Here is a 19119-nt window from a genome sequence, read left to right as displayed (position 1 = left end):
ACGACATCCCGCTTCTCACTGTCCTCAACAGAGCGCCCCTTTCCAGTTGATTAGTTGCTAATTACTATGGGACTGGCACATCGGGGTAGTCACAGAGCTACGCAGCGTGTCCCCACACAACAACTACACCGTGCTGAAGGAAAGGAGTCTCCCTGCTTCAGGCAACCAAACGCTGCTGCCACAAGCCTCTCCTCTCCCCCTCTCTCCAAGCCTGGGACTAAGGGACCAAAACCTCAGATCAGCCCAGGATCATTCCCAGAAGGAGGACACAAAGGGGCAAAGGCTATCCGGGCTGCAGAGGTCACCGAGGACAGCAGCGGACACCACTAACCACTGCAATGTGCCAAGCTTTGTCCGGACATCGCATACAAAAAAAAGGTAACGACAAACTACAGTTGAAGATCAGGATGCGTGACCTGTTGGAGAGCACTGGGCTTGGGCAGCAAGGCCAGAAGATTATTAAATGCAAGCCCTGTGGCAGCACTGTGAGGTCTGAACTAGGAGACAATGCATGAAATACGAGGACATTTGGGGACGGTCATCCCAGCATAAGAGTTTGTCAGGCCCTAGAGACACAGGGAGATGGCAGATGCTGTTCAGCTTGGCACACGTGAACCGAACTACACAGTACACCAGGTAGCATCACAGAGGACTGGTTTTGTCTGCACTCGGGGTGGTACGAGATTAACCATCATCAGCACACTGAACAGCATGTGGGGATGGTGCTAAGCTTTAGGACTGCCTTTAGGAGACATCTTACATGTGACAACTTTCCCACCTCACCACCTGAGACAACCCTGGGAGCCAGCTTGTCCGGGTGGGCAACTTTTGGGACCGGAAGCCTCCATCTCCCTGCTCCAGGCCACAGCTCTACCGGTGGCTGTGGATTTCTTCCTTAGACACCAGGACAGCCACAGGTCACCTTGCTCAGGTGCAAATATTCCAGGCTAAGCCAAAACATTTCTTTTCTTTTTTAGACTTACTTGATGTAAGTCCAAAACCTGAGATGACATCAAAGACTCCATTGAGTAGATCCCCTCCAGAAAGACACAGGGACTCTACCTCGTTAGTACAAACACAGTTCCCCTGCAGACTTCCTGGGAACAGCTGAAGCAGCATCGCACTTCAAAAACCAGCCTGCACATCACAGGGGTGGGGAGGAGCTCAGCTCTGGCCCAGGACTGTTGACAACCATTTCAAAGCCCATGCAGGATCACACACAAAAATTGTCACAGCCCTGGGGGGAACAAAATTATCTTTGTCCCCAGGAGATGGGCTGTAAAGGCAACGGCAGGGCAGGAGCTGTCACATGAAGCGGTCAAGGAGGGCATGCATTCTAATTTAAAGGAGAGAAAGAGAAAAAGATTTAGATGATGGAGCGATTTAGCCCTCCTGGAACTGGTCAGTGATTGTTTCCCATGAGCTACAAAGAGGGATGTCCCTTCAGGATTTCAACCCGTGCCAAAAGAGTCCATCTTCTTCCGAGGGATGGCAACTGCCAGCAGTTCTGTCCCTGCTGCAGTCCCCAGCTTGGGTCTGCCAGTGGCTGGGGTCTAAGGTCACTTCCAGAGGGATGGAGGAGACCTGCAGGAGCCCAGGCTCAGCCATGGCATGGAGTGACAATCAGGAGATAGGCTGCTTCCTGGAAGAACTGGAACTGATGTGCAAATAATGAGAGAAAAATGTGGGGCGAGGGAGGGTTAAGGAGAGATTAGTCTGGGGCACACTCTGGGAGATACACAATGTTAAGTATGAGGGCAAAGGAAATGAAAACTGGAAACTCAAACATAGTCAAGAATCCAATCCCAGCCTGGGCAGGAAGTTTACACTCTGCTTCTAAATATACATGTTTTTAAATCAACAAGCTTTCTTGTTCCTCAGCATCAGCGTACAACTACACAGGAGAACTAACCGGATAAAGGCACTGCCAAGCTCTGCCTGGCGAGGCTTACTGTCCACAACTGACAAGGTATGGGTGATGGAAGTCCCTGCCATGCCCCAACAGGGAAGCAAAGGCAGGATCCTGAAGAAGCTCTGGGAGAGCAGGATTCCCGGCTCCAAGCACCCTGCTCAGCGCGTCAGCGCCCAGTCCCTCGCAGACAGACTCTCCTGTGGTCTCCAAGTGCCATGACTGGGGACCACGAGAAGGAGAGGAAGCGATAACCTGTGAGCATGAGTCAGATGTGGTGCCTCTTTCCTTCCTGCTCTCTGGCCACTGCATTCATGCTCAGCAGTCGGATAGTCACATATTTTTTTAATTTGATATAATTATCTCCTAGAAATTACTGTACACAGCCTCTTGGGATCTAAAGCAATTAAGTGAAGATAAATTTCTTTCATGGAGCAAGCTGTCAAAGGATGAAGCAATTTCATTCCCCATTTGAAGTGGAAGCTTTGGGTCATGCATGGTTTATTTGAAACAATGCCATCACCTAAAGCTGCTGATCTTATCTGTCTCTCTCTGTCTCTCCATTTCAAACTGCTGAAGATGTGCAGCGTGGCACTGCCTGAAGTGATGACATCTGGCACCAGGCCAGCTACAGAAACAAGCTGCTCCTCCCCGAGTCTGAGTGCAAGAGGCCAAGCATTCCTATTAAAAAGGGGGAAACCGAGGTGAAATCTGGGAAGAGCTGAAAAGTGGGAATCCTGCCCAAGGGAACAGGAGACCCATGAGCTACAGGAGGAGCGAGGTGCCTGCAGGAAGGGGCGGCACTGCCCAACACAGGATGGGAGAACGTGGTGCATCTCTGAGGGGTTAACAGTCTACCAGGCTTCCTCTTCATCACGAGACCGCCCTGAAGCCATCTAAACCAGGCTTTGAGGATTTCATCATGACAAGGAACAGCCCATGCACTTCAGTCTGTATGAGGAGAGACATGGCAGGGCAGAAATTATATCCCATTAGCACATACAGGCTGAGTCTTTCAGAAGTTCCAGCAAATTCTCTCCTGTCCTCACATTCCACCATACCAAGATGTTTCATTTTAGACAAAAAAACCCACAGAAAACATTAAGTAACTCATTTAAATAAACCGTTCTCCACAGTGGTGTTTTTTATCCTGAAAAGGGGAGAATGGCCAGAGATGCTGGGGAGCAAAGAGTCACCATGATGAGGGCTTTGCTACCTCCACAGGTTAAGCACTGAAGATGCTTAGATCCTTCAGGGGAGGAAGACATGCTCCACGCCCCACAGAATACAGGCATCAGCCAAGCCAAGCTTTGTATGCTTAAGCAACCTGAAGGTGCCACCCTGCCAGCTGAACAACTTTCACCTAACTATTGGGAACAAAAAGGCAGAGGACATCAAGAAGAACAAGCATGAATGGATCCTGAAGTCCTCCTGCGCATTGCTGACAGCAAACCAGTCCCACTCCTGCCACAAAAAGCCAACACCCCTCCCGAGCATGCCATGGGCAGGGAACGCGGAAAGCAGCAGCTGCTCACGCTGACTGCATTTCTGTCATCTCATCCCGATCATTCATGCAACCTTCAGAAATGCTGCCCTTGGGCATTCAGTCTCTAAACCAGCCAAGAGCTACACAAGACTTTCACCGACACAGAATTAGGCAGGTAATGGCCTGGAAATCAGGCTCCAACTTTCCTGCAGCGATGGCCAGCTATTGCATGGGAGACGGTTCCTTGTCGCAGAGGTCAGCAGCACACTGTGACTTGCTGGTACGTTCGAAGCTGCGAGCCCCTTCCTGTCCCCAGCCAACAATTCCACCTCTTTGCCCAGTTTTCTGTTTAGCAACTGCTCCATCTACACACTTGCAATGATACAATCAACCAATGCATCCCTACAGACATTTGTTCCCATTCCCACCTAGCCAAATCCATCCACACAACTCCCTTCCAGCTCTCTAGCCTACAAGGATTTATCTTTATAACCCCAGCATTTCCCATGTGATTAAGCCTCCCGTACATTTAGCAGGTACTACGTACTTCCAAAACATGAGGTGTCCCTCCATGCTGATACCTGGATGACCACTCCTTTCCCATGTCAGGGCAGTCACTAGCGAGCAACTCCCAAGTCACAGGGAAGTCGGTGAGGATGCTCATGTCTAAAGGAGGTTGCACCTATGGGTGCGAAAACAGCCAACTGCTGAGCAAATTCAGCTCCCATGGCCTGGATGGATAAGAGCACTTCATCCATCAGGTTTCTGCAAAGCTCAGATCAGTGTTGATCAAATCTTTGTTCGTTAGGACAGATGCTGTACTAAAAAAAGTTGCTGGTCCTTGAGGGAGCTAACAATATCAGCTGGCAATGGGTACAAGTTCAAGAAGCACCTGGACGGCTTAAGAGTGCAAGCATGATCTTCAAAAGTGACTTCAACACCAGAAATGCGGTACGTCACTGGCAGCTGGTAGGTCACTGTATCAAATCCAAAAATGCACATCAGCAGGCACGTCCCTGACGCACTCTGGAAGCGCTGCTCTGTGGCCACTTCTCTACGGGAAACGTGCACGGACCAGGTATGAGGTGAACTGATACAGCATTAGAAGAACGCAGCAAACTCCATCATCTTCTGTCTATAGACATAAATCTCTTTCCTTCAATAACAATGGATGCTATAATAAACATTACATCATTTATGCTTAAGATAAATATGGAACCAAATGGTAAATCTGTTCTGTTGGTCACAAACTGAGCAGACCAGGTAGGCAGTAGCTTCTCAGACCTCAGAGAACACATCTGTCTTCATGCTAAGAATTTGTGTTTATGTATGCAACTACCTACCCCAAGTACAGTGAAGTTTTGGGAAAGTTTAAAAAAATAAATCAACAAAATTACTAGAAATAAATACTATTATTGTCGCTATTCATAATATATACACTTATAGACAAATATTTGTACATATGGTGGAGAAAATGTTTTATGTGAAATGCTGGTATGCAAAATGCTATGGCAAATTTTGTTAATTTAAATAAATTACGGGGTTTACCTTGTGTTTAAGGAAATATATGCAAATATGTTATGGGGAAAATTTTGATTAAAGTATCTGGATTAAATATCCAGCATTTTTAGTGTCCCACCACAGATACAGTCAGATCAGCAGCGGTAACGTTGCTCATGCGAGGCCTATGTTTGGGAAGAATTTTAACGCTTCCCAGTGAACCTTCACTTAGTACCCCCTCATCTTCCTAAGGGACGCGGGTGGCCTGGGGCTGAGGCACTAGCCTGAAATCCTGGGTATCAGGGGTTTGTTCTCATCCTGAAGCTAAGGTTTCCTGTGGGACCTGGGTCAGTCCCTCAGCCTCGCGTACCTCTGTTGCCAATCTCTAACAAGGAAATTGCTTTTCCTTCTGTCATAGCGTGTTGTGGAGATACATTCATTAATGCCTGGGAAGCGCTCTGACTTCAATGACGGTGAGAAAAGAAAACAATAAATAAGACCGCGGTGGTGTCTTCTCTTTCCGATTTGGGATGTGACAGCATGAGGACACCGAGGGTTACAGCTTCAGCCTGCCGCAGAAGCTGGGCTCTCCATGCTCGCCCAGACTCAGCCCAGCGCTGGCAGACGGATTTGGCATCCACAAAAACAACGCGAGGTCCGGCTGGGAGCAGAAACGTGGGGAGCAGACTCCAAGCTCAATGACAGAGGTCACCTTCCGTCTCCCGTAGAGACAGAGTAGATCCCCATCTGTTATTTGGGCTGACCACTCCCTGCATTCCACCCCGTCCACTTCTCTGGCAAGCTTCCCAGGACGTGGATCTTTCTTATTCAGGATAACAATGAGGAGTTATTAATTGGGTCTTTTTTCAGGTTTCCTGAGGACCTTCCAATAGCTGTGTTGGTGGATACCACAGCCGTCGTCGTCTTCAGCAGGGATGTTTTAAGCATTTCACTTAGTCAAAGACAAAATAGTGCTGTGAAACAGGGTCACCCCCCAAGCTAAGCCACAGGCAGAGACGAAGAGTCAGGTCAAGGACTGAGTTTAGTACCAGAGTGCAGAGTCTGAGCGGTGGCGGCATATCCAGCTGGCAAAGCATGAGGCAAAGAAGCAAAGCCGAGTCTCAGAGACCCCACACACATTCAGAAGCACCACATTAACTCTTGAGCACCACAAAGACTGTCCGAGGCAAGGCCACGCTTCATGCCCAGGGACAGGGTCGGCCAGCCAGAGCAGCCTTTCCATTTCCTCAAAGTTTCTCTGGATAGCAATAAGAGATGGCTCATTGCGAGGGGATCCAGCATTAATGGTGTTTTAATGAGGCCTTTCCATACACTTACAGACTAATCAGCAAATTCCACAAGGTCTGGACTCTAATATGTCATTCTGAGTACACTAAAGTCATGGTGAATACCTCTTTTACAGCCAGCACTGCACTATCTGGGCCTGATGTCCAGCCAAGACATGGCAGGTTTTGTGTCATTAGGGTGCCAGCGCGGCAGAAGCGAGGCAGTTACCTGCTGAAAAACCCCAAGGGAAGCAAAAGGTGCATGCAGCATATGCCAAGGAGGTGCTGTACAGGAGACTTCATGGTTTGACTCTCCTTTCCTAGGTCACTCCACTGATGCCAACTCCGGGAACACGAGGCCAGCGAGTTTCTTGAATAGGACATTTCCTGTTTCCCAAGAGTCTGTGCTGAACCTCTGGAGGCAGCTTTTAGGACAAAAGGACTGAACGCAAATAAGTTTTCCACCTCATTACATAAACCTGGCCTGACGATGACAGAAGCAAGGATGTTTGACAACGAGCATCATCTGATCCGCACGAAAAGATCCAGCGCCGCCTGAAACCAGGCATGGGACGAGGCTGATGCATCCTGTCAGTCTCTGCCTTGAGCTGATGATCACATCACACTTCCAGAAAACACTTTAAAAGAGCCTTTTGCTGACACCAGAGCCAAACTGTGCAGCGCTGGCTGAGGAACCGCACACGTGCTGGTACATGTGCACAGCTCACGCCCAGGCTGCCTGATTCACTTGGAGCCGATGCAATGGCTAAAGCGCCCTGTCCAAGGCGAGCCTGGAGGAGAGGCAGAGGTGGATCCAAGGCTGGGGGAAGGCAGTGGAGGAAGGGATGGAATCGTCACGAGCCACTTGAGCAAATCCCCCGCAGCTTCCCCATGCACAGGGGTATTGCTCGCTCGCTCCACGTGCCAGGAAAGAGGCATCTCAGGGTAGGGAAGGTTGTTTCCACCAACTGCTTGTTCTTCCCTCCCCACTTCCCCTCCAAGAGATGGGGCTGCCTGGAAGGCAGCACCTCGTACTTCCCTGCAAGCCGCGTCCAGACCACAAAGCCACTCTCGTGCTCACTAACAGGAGCATTAAGAGAACATGTGTAACTGGATCTTAACACGTTGGCAGGTGGTTCCTCACCTCGTAGTGAGACTGCAGTTCTCACACACCAGCCCTCAGCTTCTGGACAGAGGCAAAGCAGCAGGACCCCAGCTCTGCAGAGGGGTGCCGGACTGGAGGTACTGTTAAATCTGCACCTCCTCACCATCATGCCTGCCTGGCCAGGGCTTTGGATCTGTTAACGCTTGGCTGTGGCAAAGTAGCTGCACAGCTTTGAACCCCTGCTGCCTTCAACACTGTTTCTGCAGCTTGATGCCACGGCCGTGCGTCATCAGGCAGGCGGTTGTCCTCAGCCTGAGCACTCTGCATGGCTGGGACGAGAGGACGTGAAAAGCTAGTATGCCCCAGAGACTGCAGTGCACAGGATACGGACTGGATTAAAATCTGGTCAACGAGGTCTTAAAATGTCAGTGTAAACAGGAGGGCAGTCCTGGCGGGGCCGCGGGGAAGCTTGCTTGGGCTTATGCTACTTAACAATAGGTTCAGTGACCTGGACAAAGAAAACTTTTACCGATAAAGCCTGCAGATTAGACACCGTCTCCTACCCTCCCAATCTTTGAAGAGAGCAATTCGCCAACGGACGAAAAACTCCAAATTGCTCAGTTGCCTACTCACGAGCAAACACCACGCTGTGTAATACAGCTAAATGCAAAGTTGTGCCTCTAGCAGCAAAGGCTGCAGGACGCTGGTAACGTCTGGTGGGTGTGGAGGAGAGCAGCAGAGCACAGCGGTCACCTCCTCCTTACAAGCTGGTACAGCAGCTCACAGAGCAACACATCGAGCCTGGACAGCCACAGCTCAGAAGCACCATGAGAATGGCTCAGGGCATCCAAACCATGCCCAAGAGACCGTCACGTCTCTCCCTCCGTCTATTTGACTTCTCGAAAGAGGATGGGGATGGAGGGACTTGGGACACATTTATATATTGGGGTCAGGGCAGCAACAGATGGCTTCCCGACCTACAGCAAAATTCAACTAGTGGAAATCGAAACAAAACAAAATTAGCCTGGAAATAACATATGTTTTTAACAGCGATTGAAATTGGCTCCTGTGACAATTTGCTGAAGATCCCGACGGGTTCTCAGCCTTTCAAAATCAAGGCTTGGTGCTTTCTACAAGACCTGCTCTTGTTCCCTTGGAAATTTCCCTGTAGTTTCCCAAGGGAGAAGAGACCAGAGGAGATGGCTGCAGCTCCCCCACCTTGCCAGCATCCAGGGCTCTCCCAGGCTGGATTCCCCACTTCCAGAACTGACGCACACCACCGTGGGCTCCTCTTTGAAGAGGAGGTTTCTGACCTGTACATTCTTCCCAGAAGCTCCCCGATGTTCAAAGCACCTTGCTGACAGACAGGCAGGTGTGCCTGTGACAGTGGCCACCTCCCCAAACCCGGCACAGCAGGGGGAGAGCAGCCCCCCCAAACAGAGCCCTAGGCAAGGCACGGAGGAGTACTCCAAGCCCAGCTGTGACATTTCCTTTCACCTATACCTGTACAGCTGTTTCCTACAGGGCTGCAGCCTCAAGTGAGATGTGTGAGGCTTCTGTAGGTGCTTGGGAACAAGATGGAACAGAAATGCTTCACACCTGGCCCCAAAATTACAGCACGCTGGAAGGTCGCCAACATAAACTGGCAGAGTACCAGTTGCAATGGACATCAATTAAGAAGCCTGTCATCCTCAGACTGCAGGGTTTTCTTTTTGCGATCTGCATCGCTCCTTAAGCCTTCAGCAGTACCAGCACTGGAGTTTTCCAGATGGGATCATTTCCCTCAGATTCCACTCGCTAGATTTATTGCGGTATTTTTTTTTTTTTTAAACCCACCTCCCCCTTTTAAGAGCCTGAACTATTATTCCACATTGCGGATTTCTCCAGGGCTGTATTCAGTGTCCTCGTGCAGCGCTAGTACTTGTTTGCCATGAGTTCCCTTCACCTTCAGCTGGGGAAATGCAGTTTTAAGAATATGCTCAAAACTCTCTTAGCTTCAAGAGTGATTAAAAATTGAAACCAAATGATAATTGAAGAGAATATCTCTCTGGAAGATGCCTTGCACAGCCCTAGGAGATCCAGCAGTGGTCACTAGGACAGCACTTATGCCCATTTCTATGAAGGTACGTTTAAAACAGCACAACAGACACCAGTGTACCCTCCCACCCACACCCGGAGACACGGACTCGGCTTGACACTTCCCGCTGCGCTAATGACACCTGGCAAACGCAGAGGGAGGTTCCCGTGGTGTTCACGCAGTCCCTGGCACTTGTGCTTCAAGGAAATGCCAAGGATGGATGAGGAGTTCAAAGCAGGTGATATTCTGTGCGCTACCTTTGTGGTGGCATAAAATCCAGCCTCTCCTCCATCACCCAATGACATCATCTTCCAACATGGCCCATAATTTAGCCTAATTGCCTTTTACAATCCAAAGGCACCACATGAAAGGGAAGGTCGAGGCTGGGATGGAGTTCAGATACTGGTCAGAAAATGTAAACATATCTAACTCTGCCGCCTTGGGGCTGCCAGCTCCTGCCAAGTCACCGCTCCGAGCAGGGCTGCCTGTGGCAGGGATCTTTCACTGCTTGTTTGGAAACCGAGGCAGGCAGGAATGGAAGGAGTTTTTTAAGGATGACTCCTCCTTGGACTCTCCTACTTGGGGCTCCGATCTCTGCTCACAGTTTCCCTTTTCCTCTCTGGACCAAACTGCAAGCTGGAAGCTCTCGCTCTCATGGGCTGAGTGCATTTGCCTGCCAGCTGGAGGGAGATGCTCCAAGGCTATGGAATGGGAATGTGGAAAGGATGCTGAGAAAACAGTTACATTTGCTCACTGGGGTTTTCTCTCTGCTTACAAAGAGTTTGTGCTCTCAGAGTTCTGGTCTTGCTACCCTTCCTCCGATGCCTTGCAAGAAGCCCTCCCAAAATCACTGCAGTGCAGCCACTCTAATGTGGATTTCATCCCTGACATCCCAGGAGTCATGAGGTCTTGGAAAGGACAAAATGTCTGGTGTTTAGAGGCATGACAGAGCCCGGTCACTCCGACAGCTATTCCTCCTCGGCTTTTAAACCTGGGGCTTCCTTTCCAAGAAGCATCAGACATGACTACACATTGCCAAGAGATATCTACAAGTCTTAAGAAGACTGAAATACCATAAATAAGTAAAGCGAATAACAAGACGGGACTAATTTTAGCCCAAGCCTGAATCATAATTAGCTCCTACATAGCTAATTCAAAGGTTACTAGCTCTCAACATCTACAGTATGTTGGGGCAACTAGAGAGAGGGACAAATTTGGACTGTCCACCTGGGCTGGACGGTAGAGAGGAAAGAGATTTCTGTTTTCTAAGGAGAACTAAGCTTGGATTTTAGGCTGTCTGCACTGACAGGTGAGTAGTGCAAATAGCAGGGAGCAAGTACCTGTGAAACAAGAACAGCACCAAGTGCGAGAAGCTAACTGGCCACCCTGGAGCTGGAGGAGCCATGCAGTACCCAGTTTGTAGGTCTGGGGCAGTAAAATATTGCTAGTTATTTTTCAGAGCCTTGCATTTTAGGGCTTTCATTTGCCTGGTGAGGTGAGACAGGGTTGAGACTAGCTGAGTGGTGAGTATCTGAGACAGTCCACTCCACACATCAGCATGCACATGAGGGGAAAAAAAGTGCCTTTCTGTTTGAGAGGAGGGAACCACAGTGACTAGCCCTATAAGCATATGTATTAATCATGCACCGTCTGGTTTTAATCCACACACTGCTGATCCTGCGTCTCACTGTATTGTTATCAGGGGAAGGAGTATTTCTCCTCAATCTTATTCACCAGCCAAAAGCCTGAAAATGCAAAAAACACATTTGTGAAGTGCCTTCCCAAGGACCCTGGGCCCCGGACCTGGTGAGCTGGGGCTGCTGCCTTTTTATTGGCGTTTAAAAACCTTTTATTAACGTGTGTCAGGGCTGGGGGAGGAGAGAGAGGCTCAGGTTTCAGGACCCCCCATGCAGAGAGGTTTATTGTGGGAAGGGACATTAACACTTTCTCCTCCACATCTCCCTGGCTGGGGCGTGTGGCAGAGTGCGTGCTGCAGGCACAGGCTTGGGTGATGCAGAGCTTGCAGGGGTGCGGGCAATCAGTGATGCCATGTGCCTGCACAGATGAGAAGGACCTCCCTGCTCTGCACCAGGCGATCTGCAGCCCTCTTCCAGCCTTGCCGCCAGCTCCACGGGGCCACTGCAGAGCAGGATGCTCTTGAGACAACAGGATTCAGTGAGAGCTGAGGAAACCAAGACATACCGCAGGTTCCCAGCGCTGCACAAGAACAGACCCGCGCACAGCTCAGATGCACCATCACTAGGACTTGCTTTAACCTCAACACAACCCAAGTGTTTTCCATTACAAGTCCCCCACAGCAGCACCACGCACCACCTGATGAATCCCCAGTTGTTACTTTCCTTCTTCCTGAACCTTAACTCAGCCGTGCTGCTGTTCCCTGCTCTTGCCTTGGGTACAACGCTGGGTGAGCGAGGTCCTGGCAGCGTCTCTTTCAGCTGCAAACGCTGCAGACACAGTCTGACAGCTCAGGCACCAGGCTGCATAGTTTGCTGTTGACTGGTACGTTCGATGGTGTTCCATCACACAAGCTGCAATGGATATCTGCCCAACATACGCCCAGGAAAACATCACCAAGTTATGCTCACCCTGGAGCCAGCTTTTGTTGGTTACAGCTTCAATGACAGTGCAAGAGACGATGGGAAGCTCTAAGTGTCACACTGGCTCCAGCAGGAATCCGAACGCACAGCTTCATGGCAACAAACGGAGTCAGAACATTTTCACTCAAAATAAGAGCCAGGCCAAATGCTCAAAAACTTGCTGAGAAACTCTGGCTGAATACTGCACTCCATCTGCTAAATGGGACGTGGGGAACAAAAAGTGGGAAGCACAGTGTTTGTCCTATATAGCTTACAAAACAACCATCCTCTTGGTGGAGCCAATAACCTAACACCATTTTAAGCTCAATACTCTCCAGTCTTGCCTTTCAACAGATTCCTTTCCTCCGAAATTTTACAAATTCATTAAAAAACTATGGTGCAAAAGCATTGGGTAAGGATTTGGAGCATCAGCAATCAAGGAGAGATATTATCCTTGCAGTAGAAAGCCAACCGCCTCTTCCTAGCCATGCAAGTGATAGGAAAGGTACCACAGCGAGCTTCCCAGAGCCACTTTGGCATACCAGCACGCTCCTCCTAGCCCTCAAGACGTTCTGAGGGTGCCATATAAAGAGCCATACATCTTCTTTGCCTCTCCAGCAAAGGACTGTCAGGAACTTGGGCTGAAAACTGGGCCAAGACTGAGAACGCAAGAGAAAGAAATTGAGTGCAGAAAAATAACTCCTGCTAAAAAGCAATGAAAAGCCAGTACAGGAAAGACAGTTCTCACTGCACAGAAAAACCATTTCTCACCTGCTTGCAGCTCAGTCAATTGTCAGCAAATGGGAAAGTTCCTGCAATGCGGCTAGATGTGGTACATGCCAGAGGTGCTCTGCTGCAGTGCCTGCTGCCGTCGCCTGGTTGAGGGTCAGGGACACAGATCCCTTCGTGCCACTATAGTCGGCATGGACACAGCACCCTTCCACTGCAGACAGCCCAGAGATGCATCTGCTGAGGAGTCAGATTCAGCTGGGCTCTGCACACTAAAAGGAGGGCAGGGACCAGATGGTGGACTGGGGACCGCACACAAGGATCCCCCGGTTAAGTCAGATTGGGGACTTCTTTGCAGGGAAGTGTCTTTTTGCATTTTGCTCACAGTCACTTGTGAAAGGCATATGAGTTCATGCCTCTCAGTCTTACCTTTCTGACTTGGTCTGCACTGCCTTCTCCAATACTCCACTTCTGTAGAGTCAAATAATTCACGTCATTAATACTGCAGGAGGAGAAGATTTGCGGAACAAGGTAGTCATTTGACTGTAATGACGCAGCTGCCACTCTAGTCCCTTTCTACAGTTTTACTGAATCACAGAAAATGCGGTAGGAGCGTCCAAAGAGGTCACTTTGCCTCCTTTTCCAAGGCATTCACCTCTACCCAAGTTGTACCTCAGAGAGCCACCCAGCCTGCTTTTAAAAATCTCCAAGGCTGAAGAAATTTTGCAGAATCGCTAAGGAGGCTGCTTTCAAGTGCTTAACTACCCAAAGGTATGAAGCCTTTCCTAAAGTCTAGTCTTAATCTATTTTGCTGCAATTTATGCCCATTCCTTCCTGTGCTTTTCATCATGGACCTGGAGGACAGCTTGTTCTACTCCTCTCTGCAACAGCTTACTGCATTTTCCCCGAATTTCCTCTAGACTAAAAAGCCCCAGCTCTTCCAGTCCCTTCTTGGAAGTCCAGCTTTTGAGATTTCTGCTCTGTCTCACTGGCCTCCCCTTAACCCTCGAGTGTCCTCTGCAAAGTGAATATGCACACCTGCTGTTTCACCAGTCTGACCACTAATGAAAACACTGATCAATACTGGATCGAGAAGAGACCTTGCAGAAACCGTTGTTTCTGCTCAGCGCGTCCCAGGTAGCGCTGGTACCAGTGGATTCCTCTGTCTACCTCCGTGCGATGTGTTTGGTGTGTAAGGCAGAGACGGCACAACACAACCAGCACACAACAGGGGCTCAGACCTGCACAAGCACAAGCGAACACGCCTGCCTGCTGGGTGGGATCACGGTTCCAAAGTCAGCTACTTTCAAACCAAACAAGACCCACAGAGGCGGAAAAAAAAAAAAAAAAGAAAAAGAAAGAAAGCGGTGACAGACACAGCCAGGCCTAGTTCTCTCTGGGATCTGTGTTGCCTTTTCAGCAGAGCTGAGCTGGTACCACTGTGCCTGATAATCCTGGATGCTTGGGTGGCTGCTGTGGAGCTGCAAAGGGCACCAGCTCCTGCCAGTGGTGTTGTACGGTTTCTTTATAAAGCACCAGAACCAAAGGGAGCCAGGACAGTGAGAAAACTCAGCTTGGAAGCTCAGGCATAGCTATGGGACAAAGATACGCCTCTTCTTTTACACACATGAGTGCAAGTGCCTGGCAGGGCAGGTAGATGGCACTCCGAATAAACCGGTCTGTGGTTAGAAGAGGCAGAGTTTAGGGAATACCGAGCGGGTCCCACACGTTATGGGGCACCAGACCAAGCTGCCCAGCCACCTCACCTGCCTGCTGGAGGCTCTGGTTGGTGGCTGCTGGGGAAAGAGTCCCTGCGTAGAGAGTGAGGCTCTGGGGCTGTCCCCAGCAGAACGCCAGTGAGGCCACAGCACACACTGGGTGAACGGGCTACCTTAGGGCAGCAATGCAACCGCATGCTTGTAATTTTAAGCCCTTCATATAGAGCCTTGAAAATCCATTTTTCCACAGTGACTTCCTAGACTAAGGTGCTTCCCCAAACCATGAGAGCTCTCAAGTTTTACTGGGACCCTGTGCTCCTCTGCCATGGGCAGTACTGTGAGCACAGGCTGGCCAGACAGAGAAGTGAAACAGAAATTCACACCTCTTGGGTCCCTCTCTGACAAAGGTCCTAAATTTCTCACCATCACTTCAGGAAAATGTCAAGAAGAATTGACACATGGGAAGGCATGTTGCCACCATCACACGCAGGCTCTCCACAGAAACCAGCCTCTGCATCTCCACTTCCCTCGTAGCACCAACCGCTCGGGGAGGCAACGCCGCAGCTTCCCAGATGAGCAGCATTTCTGGTGCTGCGATTCTGCCTCCAAGCAGGAAACTGTTGAGAGCCACTCTTATCCTGCCGTGCCTCCAAGGGTGTGCAAAACAAATGCCATTGTGCCTCTTCCATCCCCCATCAGGTTCAGACACGTTATCCAAGTGCAGCCCCCAGGTCCCTTCTGGCCAGGTGGTGGCAGAGAGCAGACCCAAAACCCCACATCAACAAGGGAACTGATTTCATTATTCTAAAAACAAACAGCCAAAGGAAAGTTCAGGCTAGAATGGGCTCCTAGAGCAAAGAAAGGAAAATAGAGAGCGGGCAGTGGGGAATGCTTCATATTCCTAAAAGCCTTTTGTACGTTAACACATGGTGTCTGCTTCTCTCTAGTCACCTATTTATCACTCTCCTCTTTAGAGAAGGAAAAAAGTCCTGGCTGCCTTCCTAAGGCAGAGTTTTGTGGCCGGGGGGAGGGGGAGGGTGCTTTAAGCATGATGCAAACCATTTGGAGTGCACTGAGAGCACTGCCAACACAAGCTGCACTATTTAAACAAGTGAGGAAATGATCGTATATACAACATGCCAGCGAGCACACACACACCAGAGGAAGTCGAGAGGGGTTTTCATGACACAGAGCTGGATGTCAGCGGCTGAAAGGTCGATATTTTCCCTTAACACCCTTCTCAATGACTTAATCGTGTTCCGTTTGCACAGAAAACTTCCCAAGAATAAAAGTCTGGAGGAATCGAGGGGGGATGTTTGGCCTACTGCTGACCTTGTCCGAGGTCCTCTCCACGTAGCAGGGCTCCTGGGGGGCGACCAGCAGGGGAACGAAGCCCGAGAGCAGCCGATCCTCTTCCAGGCTAAGCAGGGTAAGGTCGTCATCTGGGTCCTTGTACAAGGGCACCTCCGACTGATTCACTGTGGTCAGTATGTTACAGAAGTCAGCCAGCGTCGCCCACACATCTACTGAGACCCTGGGAGAACGAGGAGAGACGTGAGCAATTCGGGGCTGGAATGCGTTGGGAGTTGCCTGCAATGCTGCAGCGAATACCAGAGAGGTGAGGCGAGGCAAGGCACGCCACCACCGCTGCTAACCTACCCCACCGGGAGGGCTCCAGGCACAGCTGCGCTGGCACGGAACCCGGGAGGGCTTGTAACCCTCGCCCGCCAGCGCCGACACCAACCACCCCATCCCCCTGGATGGGGACGGCTCCCGGGATCTCGCCCTTCCTGCTGCTCTGCCCACCTCTGCCCGCTCCCGAGCTGGCACACGCGTTGGAATCAGCTTCCCCGTGCAGTGCCGGCAGGAGCCCGGCTCGTTCCAGATGGGAGAAATGATGCTTGTTACTCAATTTTAAAGCCTGCTGGGAGGACAGACCGAACACCCGCACTGCTGTCGGGACAAAAGAGGCACCTGGGGGACTCCAGCCCAGCCCGGGGCACCCTCTCCTTCGCACAGCTGTTATCTGCTGTGACCACATGCTGCGGCCATGCTCTAAAGCACAGAGGGGTTTTTTTTTAGTTAAACCCCAGCCACAGGGGGTTAAGCCATGTTTTGCTTCTGGCCACGGTTTCAACACTTGCACGTAACCTGCAAAGCTGCCTCTGTGGTGTCTCACCTTCCCAGAGCGACAGTGATGTGCGGGGAGCCCGGTGCAAACACAAGGCCACCGGCAGCCCTGGACCGCTCTGTGTGCATCCCCATCACGGAGCACACCCTGGGGAGGGCCCAGCATCCCAGATAGGGCCAGTGCGGGGGAAGCAGGCAACAAGTACAGGGGCACTGCAGCTGACCAGGCTGCCTCATACTGCATTTCTTCCTCTTGGTTCTAAAAGCACTCAAGAGAGGGGATTTTTAGTGCATAAACTAGGATGAAAGCAGGGGATAGGGGAAACTGGGGCTGAGCTGTTTCTGGTGGCAGTAAGGAGGGCTGCTCCTCCACCCTGCACCTCTGGCACACCGAAAAGCGCAGGGAAGCCAGTATCACCAGGGGTGCAGCGGTGACCGGTGTGGCCCGAGGCAGCCCAGGCCTGGAGGGAGGCCCCCTGCTCTTTGAACTGCTCCAGGTGGACAGAGTCTGCACTCGGTTATTTACGGGAATCAATGTACCAGGAAAGCACACTGAAATGAAACATCTTGTTTTCAAGAGCGTCCTGGGAGCCAGGCAGAATGAGGAGCCATTAATCAAAGCCCGGCACGTAATCAGCACACATGTAACGCAGAGTCGCCCACGTCCCTAAGCCAGCCCCAGCCCGAACGCTGCAGAAGAAAAGAGGTCCTTCAAAGCCCTCTGGGCACAGACACCAGGAGCTGGGTTCATTCACAAAGCTCCATCGCTTGGCTCAGCCAGGTCTGGCTGTCAGAAATGTTTAAATATGGAAAAAAATAAACAGTTGCAACACGTTTTTCGGAGGGATCTGTCCGAGGCCCTTTGTGATGTAATGGGAAACGCTGCGTTTGTGCTACCAGCTGGAAAATAAACAGAGCTGCGAGGGTTAAAAGGAACTGAACTTTCCACGACCCCTATCTGCAAAAGAAGAAAATAATAAGAGGAATGATCCACTGCCCCACAGCCCTGATAGTTTATCCTCCGGCCCAGGCTGCAGAGACAAGCACCGGATGTGATAGGGCTGCTCTGGGCCACCTCCAAGGCGAGCTCTGCCCATGGGAGATGCACAGGGCTTGGGAGGCTCAGCCCTCCCCCAGTGCCCTGCTGGCAACTGGGCTCGGCTGCCTGAGTCCGGTCACATAGCACTGGTGGGGCCCTGCCAGAGCGGGCTCGGCTTGGACGAAGGAGGTGCAGAGGCTGCAAGGCATCAGCAGGGGAGAGGAACGGGGAGAGCGCCTGCGACCGCCGGGGAATGAGCACGCTGGGGAGTTGGGGACAGGTACTGATGCAGAGGACGTTCCCGGGGGGGCTGAGACAACCAGGTGGATGGGGCCAGGGTGGAGGAGAAGGCAAAGAAACACATTGCAGAGACCTGGCCTGTATTCCCAAGAAACAGATCTGCAGGCAAGGGATGGAGATGACCAGCGAGGGTGGAAGGGAGGCAAGGGGCAGCGGTAGGATGCTGGGCAGGACTGGGATCTGCAGCAGGGCAGGGCTGGCAGCGAGGTGAAGGAGCAGCACAGGGAGCCATCTCCCTCCACGGGGCTTGGCACCCAAAGTCAGAAAAACGCCACGTGAACAGTCACCGAGCTGACGCTGCTAACACCCTTGCGGCCACCCAGCCCAGCGGTCCCCTCTCCTCTCCCCCCGTGGCTGCCTGCCCCCAGCCCGCAGCCCCTCTGGCAGCGCTGCCAGGCAGGGCAGCCCCTCACCACCCCCTGAGCGCGAGAACAGTCCCTGTCACTTTATCCCCTTCATCCTCAGCTCCCTACAGCTTCTCAGTGCCTTGCCACATCTGTCATTTGCACTGGATGTGTTAGGTTTCCACCCTGGGCTTCCTTCAGTCAAACCACAGACTGTGCTGGCTCCCCAGGTATCAAGATCTCGCTGCAATGCAACCCCAAGCAGCTCTGCGGCAGCGGCCGGCAGCTGGGCAGCACCGTCTCACATGTAGCACCTTGCAGAGCCTTCAAAAAACCAACAAAGAAGGTGGTGTTGGCATTTCTGCTTTAGTTTTTTCCTGCAACACAGAGGTGGCACCACAGAGAGCAGGTCTGACAATTTTCCGCCTTCCCCTCGGGTGCAGCTCCTCCTCTGCAGTGCATCGCCCAGCACTGGCACCACCAAGGTCATTTACCAGCTGCTACCCACCGGCAAAGCTGGCGAGGGCTAACAGCTCATGCCGACACCAAACGGCCCCGTGGATCTCCTGCTGGGACACGCGCTCGGCCTAGAAGGTCGCACAACACTCCGGGAGTCCCGTCAGGCACCTTCTCCCCGCTGCTTCTTCCCAGGATGACACCGTGGCCACCTCCAGGCGTTTCTGGCTTATGTCACCCAACATCGCTGCGGAGCCGGAGCCTCTCCGCAAAGCCGAGGCAGGCCCAGGTGCCTGGAAGTGCTGCGTATGCACAGTGCCACGGCTACGGCATCCCTCTGCGGAGGGAGGCCCCGAATTACTGACACCGAGCCCAGGCACGCAGCTCCCAGGTACAGGGACGAGGCTCCCAGAGCTTTTAACCGAGGAAGCGAGAAGGGGGTT

At 51.5% G+C, this 19119-nt stretch overlaps 1 protein-coding gene across 4 annotated transcripts in view; it reads right to left on the bottom strand.

The window, feature by feature from the left end:
• The window catches only part of SMG6 (SMG6 nonsense mediated mRNA decay factor), a 117795-nt gene that overhangs the window by 33091 nt on the left and 65585 nt on the right, over positions 1–19119 (bottom strand). For all 4 annotated transcript variants that reach the window (XM_049803724.1, XM_049803725.1, XM_049803722.1 and 1 more), the window contains exon 13: positions 15740–15941. In XM_049803724.1, the coding sequence (XP_049659681.1) occupies positions 15740–15941 (202 nt within the window). The remainder of the gene's footprint in view (positions 1–15739; positions 15942–19119) is intronic.

The sequence above is a fragment of the Accipiter gentilis genome, chromosome 6 (genome assembly GCF_929443795.1).
Source record: "Accipiter gentilis chromosome 6, bAccGen1.1, whole genome shotgun sequence".
NCBI classification, from domain to species: Eukaryota; Metazoa; Chordata; class Aves; order Accipitriformes; family Accipitridae; genus Astur; species Astur gentilis.
The sequence above is the reverse complement of the archived record's forward strand: the minus strand, read 5'-3'. Positions and strand labels throughout refer to the sequence as shown.